We start from the raw sequence: 13,820 nt of genomic DNA, 5'->3' as shown, positions 1-13,820 counted from the left end.
CCTGGGATGGTGGTAGAGGCATTAGAGACTTTTAAATGATGTTTAGATAGACACATGATTATGAAGAAAATGGAAGGATATGGACACTGTGTAGTCAGCAGAGATTAGAGTAGTTGGCCACTTGATTACTAATTTAACTAGTTCAGCACAACATTGTGAGCAGAAGGACCTTTTCCTGTGCATTATTGTTCTATGTTGGATTATGTACAAAGGTGAAAATAAGAAGCCAAAATATTCCACAAACACCAGGAATTCTGCAGATGCTGGAAATCCAAGCAACACACATCAAAGTTGCTGGTGAACGCAGCAGGCCAGACAGCATCTCTAGGAAGAGGTACAGTCGACGTTTCGAGCCGAGACCCTTCGTCAGGACTAACTGAAAGAAGAACTAGTAAGAGATTTGAAAGTGGGAGGGGGAGGGGGAGGGGGAGATCCAAAATGATAGGAGAAGACAGGAGGGGGAGGGATGGAGCCAAGAGCTGGACAGTTGATTGGCAAAATGGATATGAGAGGATATGGGACAGGAGGCCCAGGGAGAAAGAAAAGGGGGAGGGGGGAAAACCCAGAGGATGGGCAAGGGCTATAGTGAGAGGGACCGAGGAAGAAAAAGGAGAGAGAGAGAGAAAGAATGTGTGTATATAAATAAATAACGGATGGGGCATGAGGGGGAGTTGGGGCATTAGTGGAAGTTTGAGAAGTCAATGTTCATGCCATCAGGTTGGCGGCTACCCAGACAGAATATAAGGTGCCATTCGACTGTACCTCTTCCTAGAGATGCTGCCTGGCCTGCTGCGTTCCCCAGCAACTTTGATGTGTGTAGCCAAAATATTCCAAATATCTTGGTATCTAATTAGCGTTTAATTGTTTCTTTTGTTCATTTAAAAATTCTGGGAAATTTTCCTTAACGAAGATATTATTGAAATGTTTATATTTCTGTTGAGGTTAAGACCTTGTTCGGAGCCAGCTTGCTGCGCCTTTGTAAAGGGTGGGTGGGCAAATATTGCATGTCTCAAGGAAGTCAACTAATTGCTTCAAGCTTGACAGAAAAGTAAACCTTAAAATTTATTCAGACTATTAGGAACCATAAAATATGGAAGAACCAGTCTATTCCATCTCAGACTTCTGGTGAAAAGGTTGGCAATCGTAATTTAAAATCCATCGTTTGCTGTGTATAATAGCATGGAAATGCTCCTGCTTTGGGGAGCTGTGTAAAATAGTTGATGTTTAGCAGGCCAGTAGATACTGTGCATGGGCCTGCTGCTGTAAGTTTCTATTATACTGTAGACATTGCATGTAATTAAACAGGCCTAGCTCCTACATTTTCCTGCTCACCCTTTGATGCAGGATGAAGAGAGATTATAACAAGAGGCTGTAAACTGGGTTTTTCTCTGTTGATGGAGTTGTCAGTGCCACCATCAGGTGTTTGGGGTCATACAGAGATGCAGCACAGAAATAGGCCCTTCCAGCCCGTGTTGTCCACATCGAACATCAGCCATTTGTTTTTCAATCATCCTACATTTTCTTCATTCTCCCTAGATTCTCTTCAGTTCCTCCCCCCAGATTCGATCACTTACCTCTTGGGCTAATTTACATTGACCAGTTAACCTGCCAACCTGAAACTGGAGCACCTGGAGGAATCCCAAAACGTTACGGGGAAAAGATGGAAATACCACACAGAGAGCGTCCGAGGTTAGGATTGATCGTGGGTTTCTTTCACTGTCAGGCAGCAGCTTTACCAGCTGTGCCAAAGCACCATCTAAAAATTGGGTGAGGAACAAGTCTAGCTAGTGGGAGATGCTGCCCTTAATTACTAATGACTTAAGTTAATAAGAAGGAAGGGTGTGAAGAAATATCTCTACTAACTGGAGTTATAAATTGCACCATATTTAATAGAATATAGTCTATAATGTTTCATAGAAAAAATCATGCACAATACTCACAAATTAATATTTAGCAAAATAATATACACATTTTCATTGTCTCCTCTGCTCAGTTTATGGACAAGGAGAATTCAACAATAGCCTGTCAACTACAACCAAAAAGCATAATAGGTCTGAACTTATCATTAGCATACTTTGACAGGCTAAAAAATAATAATTTTAATGAAGTTGTTTGTGAGGGAACTTGTTCACACTGACTCTCCTTTGAAGCTAGAGGAAGCTGTAGATCGAAACAGATTTTTCAATAACAGAATGAAAATGGTTTCCTCCTTAGTCGTGAGGTCTAAAGATCATCCTGGACACCTTGGAAGTCTGGTATTGAAAATTTGCACACACATTTTCTAGGGGCAGTGGTTGTCTGCATTTGATAGCAGTATTTGCCACGTGGACATCAGTTACATAAGTCTGGCTGAAAATGTTTTATAGAATCTCAGAATGATAGGCATCCATAATTGCATGGATCTTTTAATGTCATGTGGAGGTGCTCTTCGAGAAGTTTAATGTTCTTTGCAACATGTAATCCTGGACAAAATGGGTCTATTTTAGAAGACGTTTAGAGTTTGCAATAGATGGTGATGGTAGTGGTTAGCCCATGACCAATGGTCTACCACAGAAATCGCGAATCTTACTGTTTCTTATTTATGTTCATGGCCTGGACAGTTGCCCTCAATATATGAGTTTGCAGATAACAAGAAAATTGGTGATTTTAGTAGTGAGGAAGGTAGTCTTGGGATGAAGAATGATATCGATATGCTGGTTAATTGGGAAGAACAAGAGTAGATGGAATTTAATTCCAGTAAGTATGGTACACTTTAGCAGGGTCAAATAAGGGTTAGTCATACAGAACTGTGCAGAAATCTAAGGCGTATGTATCTAGCTAGGGTGCCTAAGACTTCTGTACAGTACTGTAGTAATTGTATGTATTACTCTACTGCTGCCGCAAAAAAAAATAATTCATGACATATGTGAGTGATGATAAACCCAATTCTGATATGGGTCTCTGTTGTTGACTGAGAGTGGGAAGGGAGCAAGGAGAAGGGAATCATAGTTGGGAAAAGAGGAAGGGAGAGGGGAGGGAGCAGGAAGCACCAGAGAGACATTCTGTAATGATCAATAAACCAATTGTTTGGAATGAAATGACCCTGCCTGGTGGTTCAGGGCTAAGTGTGGCTGCACCTACGCCAAACCTACCCCAGCACTCCTTCTCTGCCACCTGCCCACACCCCTCCTCGCCATTCCCAACATCCTTTGCTCCAGCCAGGTTTACAAACTTGCTCTCCACTTCACATTGACAGATACAGTACCACGCGAAAGTCTTGGGCACTCCAGCTATATTAAAGCATTTGCACAGTATTGTACACCATGTGTGGTAGGGCCCTGCGGAGTACTGAGGAGGTGTGAGTCCAAAGGCATTTGCAGGTGGCAGCATGCATAAATAGAACATTGAAGAAGGCATATGGGTTGCTTTTTTTCATTGGGGCAGCACAGTAGTGTAGTGATTAGCACGAAGCTTTACAGTCCCAGCAATCCAGGTTTATTTCCTGCCGCTGTCTGCGAAGAATTTGTACGTTCTCTCTGTACCTGTGTGGGTTTCCTCCCACGTTCCAAAGACATAACGGTTCATAAGTTAATTGGCCATTGTAAATTGTCCTGTGATTGGGCGAGGGTCAAATTGGGGGTTGCTGTAAATTGTCCTGTGATTGGGCGAGGGTCAAATTGGGAGTTGCTGTAAATTGTCCTGTGATTGGGCGAGGGTTGCAGGACGGCGCAGCTCAAAGGACTGGAAGGGCCTATCTGGACTGTATCTCAGTAAATTAATGAGCTGGGGCAGAGAATACAAGAGAAGAAGGTTGTGGTATAACTTATAAGACATTGATTAGGCCACAGTTGGAGTATTGTGTGCAGCTCTGATTGCCATGCAGTAGGAAGGATGTGACCGCACTGGAGAGGGTGAGGGGGAGGTGCACTAGGGCATTACCTGAGGGATGGATTGCTTCAGTTATGAGGCGACATTGGATGGGCTGGGTTTGTTTCCCTTTGAGCAGAGGAGGTGAAGAGGGATGGCAGTGGAATATAAAATTATGAGGGTCATGGAACAGATGGATAATAAGAATCTTTTCCCCATGGCAAAGGCAATGGACAGACATTGAAGAAAAAGCTAATCCCAGTTACTAAATCCTATTGTCTATTTATTTATTTATCGAGAGATACAATGCGGAGTAGACCCTTCTGGCACAACGAACCGCACACCCAGCAGCCCACCTATGGTATCTTATAATTAGGCTAATCACAGGACAATCTACAATGACCAATTAACCTACTGACCAGTATGTGTTTGGACTGTGGGAAGAAACCCACATGGTCACGGTCCTTACAGATGGCACCAGGATTGAACTCTGAACTCTGGAACGCCAAGCTGTAATAGCGTCACGCTAACCACTTTGCTACCCTGGCACCCACGATTGTTCATTCTTTTAGATTGTTTTTTTGTAAAGTGTAGATTATTCAATCAGAACCTTACAGGTGGAAAAAAAAATAATGGTTGTAAATGTGTAAAAATGTCTTGACAAAATGTGCCATTGAAATCCTTAAGGCATTGTGAAGATGGAAAACTGAAATATAATCAGAAAATGCTGCAAGCACTGGGCAGGTTTGACAAAGGATCTTCAACCTCAGACAATCTCTGTTTCTCTTCCCTGCTTTCAGCGCTTAACTGCTGGGTGTTTCCAGGTTTTTTTTTCACCCCACCACACTGTCATTTTTGCTGACTCTTGCCGAGATGTATGTGATGGGGATGGTACAAGAATTCTGGTATCTCTTTACCAGAGTATGCAATAAAAAAAAAATAGCCCACTCAGTTTTCCCAAGGAAGTTCACTCATTTTAAAGGCAAGAAACAAATGATAGTAGGTTTTCATAAATAAAATGGCAGGGGTGTTTTAAGCTTAAGGGAAACCATCACAACTCCGTTATTGTCCTCCAAACACGGAACATAAAGCGCGGTAAAAAATTCACGTAATTACGTCATCACGCCAGGCCTCTCTTAAAGTGAACCCCAAATCAACATCGGTGGCTGTGAATTATGCATATGCGTCCACCCTTTACATTACCCTGCAATATCACATCATTTAGTGTGGATGCAGAAGCGTCCCGTAGTCAGTCCCGCTCGGTATATATTTGAAAAATAAACCCAATGGAGTGATGACTTCCAAAGAGTGTAGGGAACTGTTACGTTAAAGGAGGAATCTTAATCAGTCATCTAAAAATTGTTAAAGTATTATTAAATGTACAAAAAAATCAAAAAAAAAGTGTAAAGCAGAAAATACTTTTTAATTACTTTCTGCGCTGGCATATGGAATTTTAAAATCTATTGAGTAAGAATTCCCCTGAAGTTTGGAAACTGGCCGACAGTACTAAATGAGCTGTGTTGTTTAACAGTACACACATCCTCGTTTTCATGTTAAATAAACCACAGGACAATTGAAATATCCTGTTCAAAAGAGAAAACCAGTTGTTGCTGAAGCTTGGGTAATCCCCACAAGGCAGTATTCCAATAGAAAACAGCATTGTCACAGACAAATGCAGAAATACTAACTGGAACCTGCTGAGCGATGCTGTTGCTCACAGCTTTTCTGATTCTTAGCAAGAAGTTGTTCCTAATTATTACTATATTTGCATCTGTGGCAGCTATAGCTAAGACAGGCTCCATTAAGTTCTCAAAAAAAACTTTGACTGACAAATTAAACAAAGATGTAACAAACAATTTACCAAATGCTGCATTTCAAATACCTCTAAGTGCAAACTTCCAGATGTTAGAATAATTATCTTAATTAGTTCAGGCAGTAGATTCTTCATGGGTTCTGCTTTTGTGCACTCATAGCTGCTGTGAGTCTGTGTTTCCTCTTTGGCAATCTCAATCCAATAATATTTTCACAGATTCAGAGATTCAAAATTAATAGCTCAGAAAGAGTCCTTTTAGCCCATCGTGTCTGCTTGCAAGGGTGATTAAAGCTATCAAATAAATCAGAATAAAAGCTGATTGCTGCCACAAGACTAATGTCAATTCCACACAGGCAAACTGGAGAGCATTGAAATAGCTCTGACTTGGGAAGTGTGCTTAGAATCGTAGAATATTACAGCACCAGAAATAGCCTGTCTAAATAATTTTACAGGGAAAAGACTCAGGTGAGTAAAAGAAACAGGAATCCACATTTTAAATCAATAGAATAAAGGATTGTAAGACTACTAATAAAGATGGCACACAAACTAGTTTAATAACTGTCACAACACTAAGCGCATGTCAAAACTTGTCTTTCCAAACTTTAATTTAAAAGAAAAAGATGCGTTCAATGTTTTGTTATTGGATCAGCATCACATACGACTTTTGTTACTGTCACATAATTTAGCTTTTTTATCTTGCAGCTGGCAATTTTTTTCTACATTTTGAAGTTTGTAGTTTCTGCACCTTCTCAATTTTCTGCTCTTTATAAAGTTTTGAATTTATGTAACTAAATTATGTAGTTTATTATTTGACTGGAAGAGAATTTTTCGAAGTATAGCCACTTAAACCTATTTCTTTGTCCACAAAGCTGGCAGAAACTGTTTTTTTTGCATTAGACCAGTGTAGAGATAATTCACAATGAAGTACAGCAATAAAGGGATAGAGAATTACAAATATAAGTGGATTAAACCGTGAGTCTACTATTTTGCTCAATGGATGCAGCAAGTAGTTGCTGGTTAAACAGTGGCAATCATGAATAACAGATAAACGTGCCAAGTCAAAACAATAACCAGCAGGAAAGGAAAGTTTCTTATAACTTCAGGTTTCAATTGCTTCATTTGGACCATGTCATATTAACTGCCTTCAGAAAAGTTGCTGGTATTGGCTTTGTTATTTGGAACCTGTATTTACTGAATATGGTAGTTCACCTGCCAGTCATTCTTTTTTATCTTTGTGGGTGTTTGATATTCCTGTTTCATTCTTTGTGGATTTTGTCCCTCTAAGCATCACTGCCTGTTACGGTTTTTCTTTCCTTTGGATGGACGAACAATGAGATGAAAAGAAGCAAAATAGTGAGCTATTAAGTAATGCCCTGAACACAGACCAGGAGCCACTTGCTCGGACCATTTTTTGTGGAGCATTGCAGGAAAAAAAAAGATGTAGTTTACCGGGCAAACCTGCTGAACACTGGTTTGTCAGGCTCATCACCACTCTTAACTACAGCTCTTTACTTGTTGTGGGCTGAGGGACCTTTCCTGTGCTTGTTACTGTTCTACCTCTTACACCTTTTAGCCCGAAACTGGGATTGTCACCTAAGTGTCCCAGTTCATGGCACATTGCTATTTCAAATAGGTGCCAGTGGCCAGAACAATAAAGCTGGCCAGCTTCTTGTAACCAGAGTATATTAGACTACTCTTGTGCAGTTTATGTGAACAGCAAGATATTCCACTTGATCTCTATTTCACTGGTGGGTAATTGTCATGAAAGGGCACATGGGCACCTTTTTAATAGGCAGTGTCAATACACCTTAGTTCAGCGACTCTTTTCCATCTATTCGGTATTATTTAACCTTATTTATGCCATGGACCAATACCATTAAGCAAGGAGTCGGTAGACCCCAAGTTGGGAACCCCTGCTTTAAACCCATTTAAGAGCACTGAAGAAACTCTGTTGGTATACTGATAGTCTCTCCAATTCCCCCTTTCATGAAAAAGCACAACAGATACCACGAGACTCTTGGGACCAACAGGAAACATGGTGCATTTCGATACATATATTCTGGGAGCTCTCTACAACATGAGTCTGTCAACATAGGCTGATTTATTGTGGTTTGCTCCATTCTTCATAGCCTGGTAATTCAATAAAGACTGGTGCCTGAGAAGGTAAAGGAACCACTATTGAGCCAGCACCAATGCACAAAAAAATGCTTGAAGGTCTATTCTATAATAGGCATCCGTTAGTCTCGTGAGGTTTCGAGGGCGCAGGCCTGGGTAAGGTTGTATGGAAGACTGGCAGTTGCCCATGCTGTGTCTCCCCTCTCCACGCCACCAATGTTGTCCAAGGGAAGGGCACTAGGGCCGATATAGCTTGGCACCGGTGTCGTCGCAGAGCAATGTGTGGTTAAGTGCCTTGCTCAAGGACACAACACGCTGCCTCAGCTGAGGCTCGAACTAGCAACCTTCAGATCACTAGAGCAACACCTTAACCAGTTGTTCACGCGCCAACACCTTGAAGGTAAGGGACAACCAAAGGAGACAGGCCAGCACCTAGATAGGTCAGGAAGCATTTGATAATACTGTGCTTTTAATAACCTCACTCAATCTAACTGGTAATTGCGCAATAGCTTCTCAATCCACTGCTTTCCTTTGATTCCTTGGAACAGTGATGTGGAGGAATTTCTTAGCCAGACGGTGGTGTATCTATGGAATTCATTGCCACAAGCAGCTGTGGAAGTCAAGACATTGGGTATATCTGAAGTGGAGCTTGTTAGCTTCTTAATTAGTAAAAGCATCAAAGGTAATGTGGAGAAGGCAGGAGAATGGGATTGAGGGAAAATAAATTAATCACAATGGCATTCTGCTCCTACATCTTATGGTCTAAACATTACCCCATTAAGTACAGCCAATTTTTGGGTAAATATCTTCAGATATCCAACTTAGTGATGAGAGAACTATAGATTGTTATAAAAATAATATTTCTGTTTCTGATCTTCTAGTGGATTAGGTCATCCAAGTTACCAATTTACTTCGCTTCTCGTTGCAGTTTTAAAACAATTTATTCATTTACGGGATGTGGACGTTGCCAGCTAAGCCGGCATTTATTGCCCAGCCCTGGTTGCCTTTGAGTAGTTTCCAGGCATCCCACCCTGCAAAACCTCTTTTCAGGGAGGTAGCACCATCAATTTGCGGGAGACTTCCGGGAGAGGTGGGATGTCTGCAATAGGGTAGCTCCTTAGCAGCTGGCCAGCTAGTTTAAATAACGTCAGCTATGCTAATGAACGAATGACATCTGTTAAACTCATCTCAACATGTCTTTTACAGTCTTAACCCACCATGGGCAATAGAAAAGTCACTGTTGCAAACAGTGCAGCGAGCAACACTGTCATTATTTTTGACCCCTATTAGGCAGGGGTACACTTTAGTCTGGGGTGACGTACGTTTTATATTTTTTTTCGGAACACGGCCACTCTGACTTTTTTTGGAACTCTCTTGCTCTCGCTCTCTCTCTATCGCGTGCTCTCGCGCTCTCTCTCTCGAGGTCGCTCTCTCGCACTTGCTTTCTTGCTCTTGCTCTCGCTCTCTTTGGCGCGCGCGCTTTTGCGCTCTCTCTCTCTCGTAGTCACTCTCACGCTCGCTCTCGTGCTTGCTTTCTCGCTGTCTCTCTCGCGCTTGCTTTCTCGCTCTCACGCTCTCTCGCTCTCATGGTCGCTCTCACGCTCACTCGTGCTTGCTTTCTTGCTCTTGCGCTCTCTCTGTCTCTCGTGGTCGCTCATTCTCGCGCTTTCTCGCTCTCTCCTGCGCTTGCTTTCTCGCTGTCTCTCTTGCTCTCGCGCTCTCTCACTCTCTCTTGCGCATTCTCTCATGCTCGCTCTCAAAAAAATCAATTTCCGGGACATTGTATATAATTTGCGGGCATCAGGGAGCCACTATTAATTTGCGGGGGACTCCCGGAACTTCCGAGAGAAGTGAGATGTCTGAGTTTCCCCTACAAGATGTTGTCCTGGTGGTTTTGACAGAGCTGGACTCTTTCATGGGTTGTCAACATCCTTGCATTGCCAGCACTCTGATGCTCGAGTCTCTGAGAGCCTGGTTGCAGACTGCAGCATTTAAGCTGCTCCAGGGGCTGCTGGCCCAGATGCTTCTTTGAAGGACGATGGCTTTGGTCATGTGGGTGGTTAGGAAGCAGACGTATTGTTATCCTAAGGAAAGCTCATATTGCTACGCAGTCCGAAAGCGCTGGGGGCGGAGGGATCAGCACTTCCTCCATATTTGTTATCTTCCCCTGTATTCAACAGGAAAACTTATTGTATTGAAAATGCAGCATTTTTGCTTTGCCTTCGGTTTTGTGCTGTTGCATGGCACTGCATCATTTGTTGGCAATGACTAAAGATTATGCACTTTCAGTGTGAAATACTGTTTTGGAAAACATTGATAATAGAGTTATTTCATTGTAAAATCTAGCTCTGTGATCAAGCTGCACCTAAACTTGTCCACATTTTGCTGCAGCAACAACAAAGAAGCAAGATACAATCAAAATCATCCCCCCAAAAATACATCATAGGAAAAAGAAAGTCAAAGAGAAACCAGTACCAGCTTTGATAAACCTGGACATTAAACTTCTCCTTGCGGGTGAGTGAACACAAATGTCAGAAATGATCATGTGAGGAAGACAAACCTCAGTGTTCTATACTGCATAGATACTTTGATAATAAATGTACTTTGAATCTTTGAATCTTAAATCATGGGGAATGGGGAAAGGATGTGGCCAACATCTTTTGACAAAATTGTCGTATCCTGTAGGTTTAAACCTGTTAGATTACTTCCCATTCCTTCATTGTTTTATACAAATAGATCATCACTTGGAAGAGATACTAGTTTGTTCAACTAAATGAAATCACTGATGTAACGGTTTTCGGTAGGATACGGACAATGATTATTTTTTTCATGGTCAGCAATTCAAGCTGATAGTGAGACCATTCAAATAATTTCCAAATTTTATAGTGGGTGGCAATGTCCAGCATTTGCAAAGTGAGCTATGGAAGGTTAGCTGCTCTCAGGTAGGTAATCCCTGGACTGACTCAGTCCCTTGGGGTGTGAGGATATGCTAGGATTTCCCAGTACTGTACTGAAGAATTCTCCTGAATTATGAATTGCAAGTGGAGATCTCAGTAACCTGCATGGGTTTTCCCTAATTGGAGATTAGGACAAACAGGTTAGGTTCAGTGACTTGTTTCCACATTTTATTCTAATACTGTACTTCTAAACTTTAATTTTTAGTTTATATTAAGTTTAGTAGTTTTTATGTCAGAATCAGGTTTAATATCACTGCCTTATAATGAAATATGTTTTGCGGCAGTGTACAGTGCAGAGATATAAAATCGCTCTAAATTACTAAATAAATAATTGGTGTTTTTAAAAAAAAAGGAATAACAAGGTATGTTCAGAACTCTGACAGAAAAGAGTCAGAAGGCTATTCACCATACGTTTACAGAAATCTAAGATTCTTGGTGACACACCAGATCTTCTCAAACTTCTAACGAAGTAGAGCCATTGGTGTGCTTTCTTCATGAATGCATCAATGTGCTGGGCCCAAGACTGATCCTGCGAGATGTTGATGCCCAGGAACTTGAAGCTGCCCACCCTTTCCACCACTGAATGAGGAATGGTGCATGTTCTCCTAGCTTCCTCTTCCCGGTCCACAACCTGTTCCTCAGTCTTGCTGTTGTGACACTACCCAGCCAGCTGATCAATCTCACTCCACACTGCGTCGTTGCGAGATGTTACCAACAATGGTGTCATCTGAGAATTTATAAATGTATTTTAATAACATATCCTCCTTGCTGATACTCCTGTATTGGTTGTCAGTGAAGAGGAAATATTATCACTGATCCATACTGACTGTGTCTCCTGGTGAGGAAGTTGAGGAACCATATCCAGTACTGAGGGGATGATGGTATTGAACGCTGAGCAATGCTATTGAATGTTTTGCGCTTGTCTCTGGCTATCAGAAACATTTAAACATTGTCACGAACTTTCTCAGTTGTAAACTGGTGGTGAGACTCTAACCTAAGTTGAGACCTCCATCAAGGTTTGCTGAAGTGATCTTTGAGTGGGGTCTTGTGGGAATTTTGGAAGAAACATGCTCTCACATTGGCCCATTGTCATTCAGAGTTGTATGGCTCTTACTAGGATAATGTGTTACCAAATAGGTATTTCCAAGACTGCCAAGATCACCACATTCTTTGGACAAGTATTTTTTTAAAGAAACAGTTTTAAATTAATGTGACAATATTCTTCAGAATGATACTTTGTATATTGAATCCATCTATTGCTGTAATAAATACCGTACAAAGGGAATAATGTTTAACATGACTTGCTTTAGTTCCTTTTATATACTCTCCATTTTTATGTCATCATCATTATCATCATCAGGTGCCGTGCCCAGTTTGAGCTTTGACTGCCATGGCCCACACACTCCTGTTTCAGGTCAAGTGGATCAATTCATTGGTATTCATTTCTAATTCTTCGGCTGCTGTCTCCATCATCATTTGTCTTTGTCTTCCTCTTGCTTTCTTCCCTTCAATCTTTCCCATAATTACCGTGCATTCTAATTCCTCTTTCCTAGTCACATGTCCAATGAAGTCACGTTGTCTTTTCATGATCTCATACATTATTTCTCTTCTTGTGCTTGCTCTGCTCGTGACATGCGCATTAGATATTTGTTTCATCCATAATATTCTTTGCAAAAACCACATCTCTGCTGCTTCAATTCATTTCCTCATGTTACTAGATATTGTCCAACATTCTGAGCCATATAACGTAACTGGATAAACGTAACATTTTAGTGCTCTGAGGCAGGTTGTTATGCCTAGTTTAGTATTGGTCAGTATACTCTTCATTCTCGTAAAGGTGTCTTTTGCCATCGCTTTTCTTCTGTTGATGTCCAAGCCGCACCTGCCATCTGATGTCACCCAGCTTCCTAAGTAGCAAAAGTTCTGTACTTGTTTTATGTCTTCCTCATTTATTCTCAGCCTGCAGATAGGATTCTCCTTCTTTTTGGATATCACCATACATTCTGTTTTTTTGCAATTGATAAATAGACCCATTTTTGCACTTTCTTCAACAACTGTATCAATTAAGTTTTGTAGTTCTTCCTCCATACTTGCAATTAACATATCGTCATCCGCATATCTAAAATTATTGATGTTTTCACCGCCAACTTTGATTCCCAAGATCTCTTATTTTTTGTAATATTGTTTCACTGTACACATCAAACAAATCAGGGGAGAAAACATACCATTGTCTAATGCCTCTCTTGATTTTCGTAAACTGACTCACTTCTCCATCTATTCTTACAGCGGCAGTTTGTTCCCAGTACAGATTTCTGATTAGTCTTTCAAATCTAGATCTGAAGTTTCCTGTAATATTTTGAATAACTTATTGTGCTTCACTTTATCAAATGCTTTTGTGTAGTCGATAAAACAAACAAATCTTTTTGCACTTGAATAGCTCGTTCTGATAGTACCCTTAACATCAATATCACGTTTCTTGTACCTTTGTCTTTCACAAAACCACATTGTTCTTTACCTATTTCAGCTTGTATCTTACTTTTAGCTCTTGTCATCAAAATTCTTAGTGATATGATTCATTAAACTTATGGTCCTATGTAATTCACATTCTATTGCTCCAGGTTTCTTAGGAAGAGTGATAAATACTGATTTTTTCATCTCTTGTATTATTCCAGTCTCATAAATGTCAGTGATTAAATCAGTAAGTTTTTCAATTCCATAATCTATTTATGTACTTGCATAAAACTCCATTTTTATGTACTTCTTCAAATTTCATTTTTGAAATTCTTTTTCCTTTAGCTACCAATATTACTTTAACCTCTCCCTTATTGATTTCATCTTTAAACACATAATATGTTGAATAATCTCTTTTCGGGCTTCCAGCCAGATACAAATATTGATTATAACTGACATTTCGATGACAAACTCACCTTCTTCAGGGATGATGCCTGGGTATGTCTAGTCCAGTGGTATTTATACCCTGTAGTTCGTCCCTCCTGATTGGTGAGTCCTCATTCAATCAGATTTCCGCTGTCCCACCTTGTATACAAATTCTTACTTAGAGCGAGACCATCGTCTTTGTTAAAATTCTT

At 40.7% G+C, this 13,820-nt stretch overlaps 1 protein-coding gene across 2 annotated transcripts in view; it reads left to right on the top strand.

The window, feature by feature from the left end:
* Positions 1-13,820, top strand: part of cfap92 (cilia and flagella associated protein 92 (putative)) — a 123,628-nt gene that overhangs the window by 39,133 nt on the left and 70,675 nt on the right. For both annotated transcript variants that reach the window (XM_063068140.1, XM_063068139.1), the window contains one exon: positions 10,166-10,288. In XM_063068140.1, the coding sequence (XP_062924210.1) occupies positions 10,166-10,288 (123 nt within the window). The remainder of the gene's footprint in view (positions 1-10,165; positions 10,289-13,820) is intronic.

The sequence above is a fragment of the Mobula hypostoma genome, chromosome 15 (assembly GCF_963921235.1).
Source record: "Mobula hypostoma chromosome 15, sMobHyp1.1, whole genome shotgun sequence".
NCBI classification, from domain to species: Eukaryota; Metazoa; Chordata; class Chondrichthyes; order Myliobatiformes; family Myliobatidae; genus Mobula; species Mobula hypostoma.
This window is presented reverse-complemented; position numbering and strand designations above follow the sequence as displayed.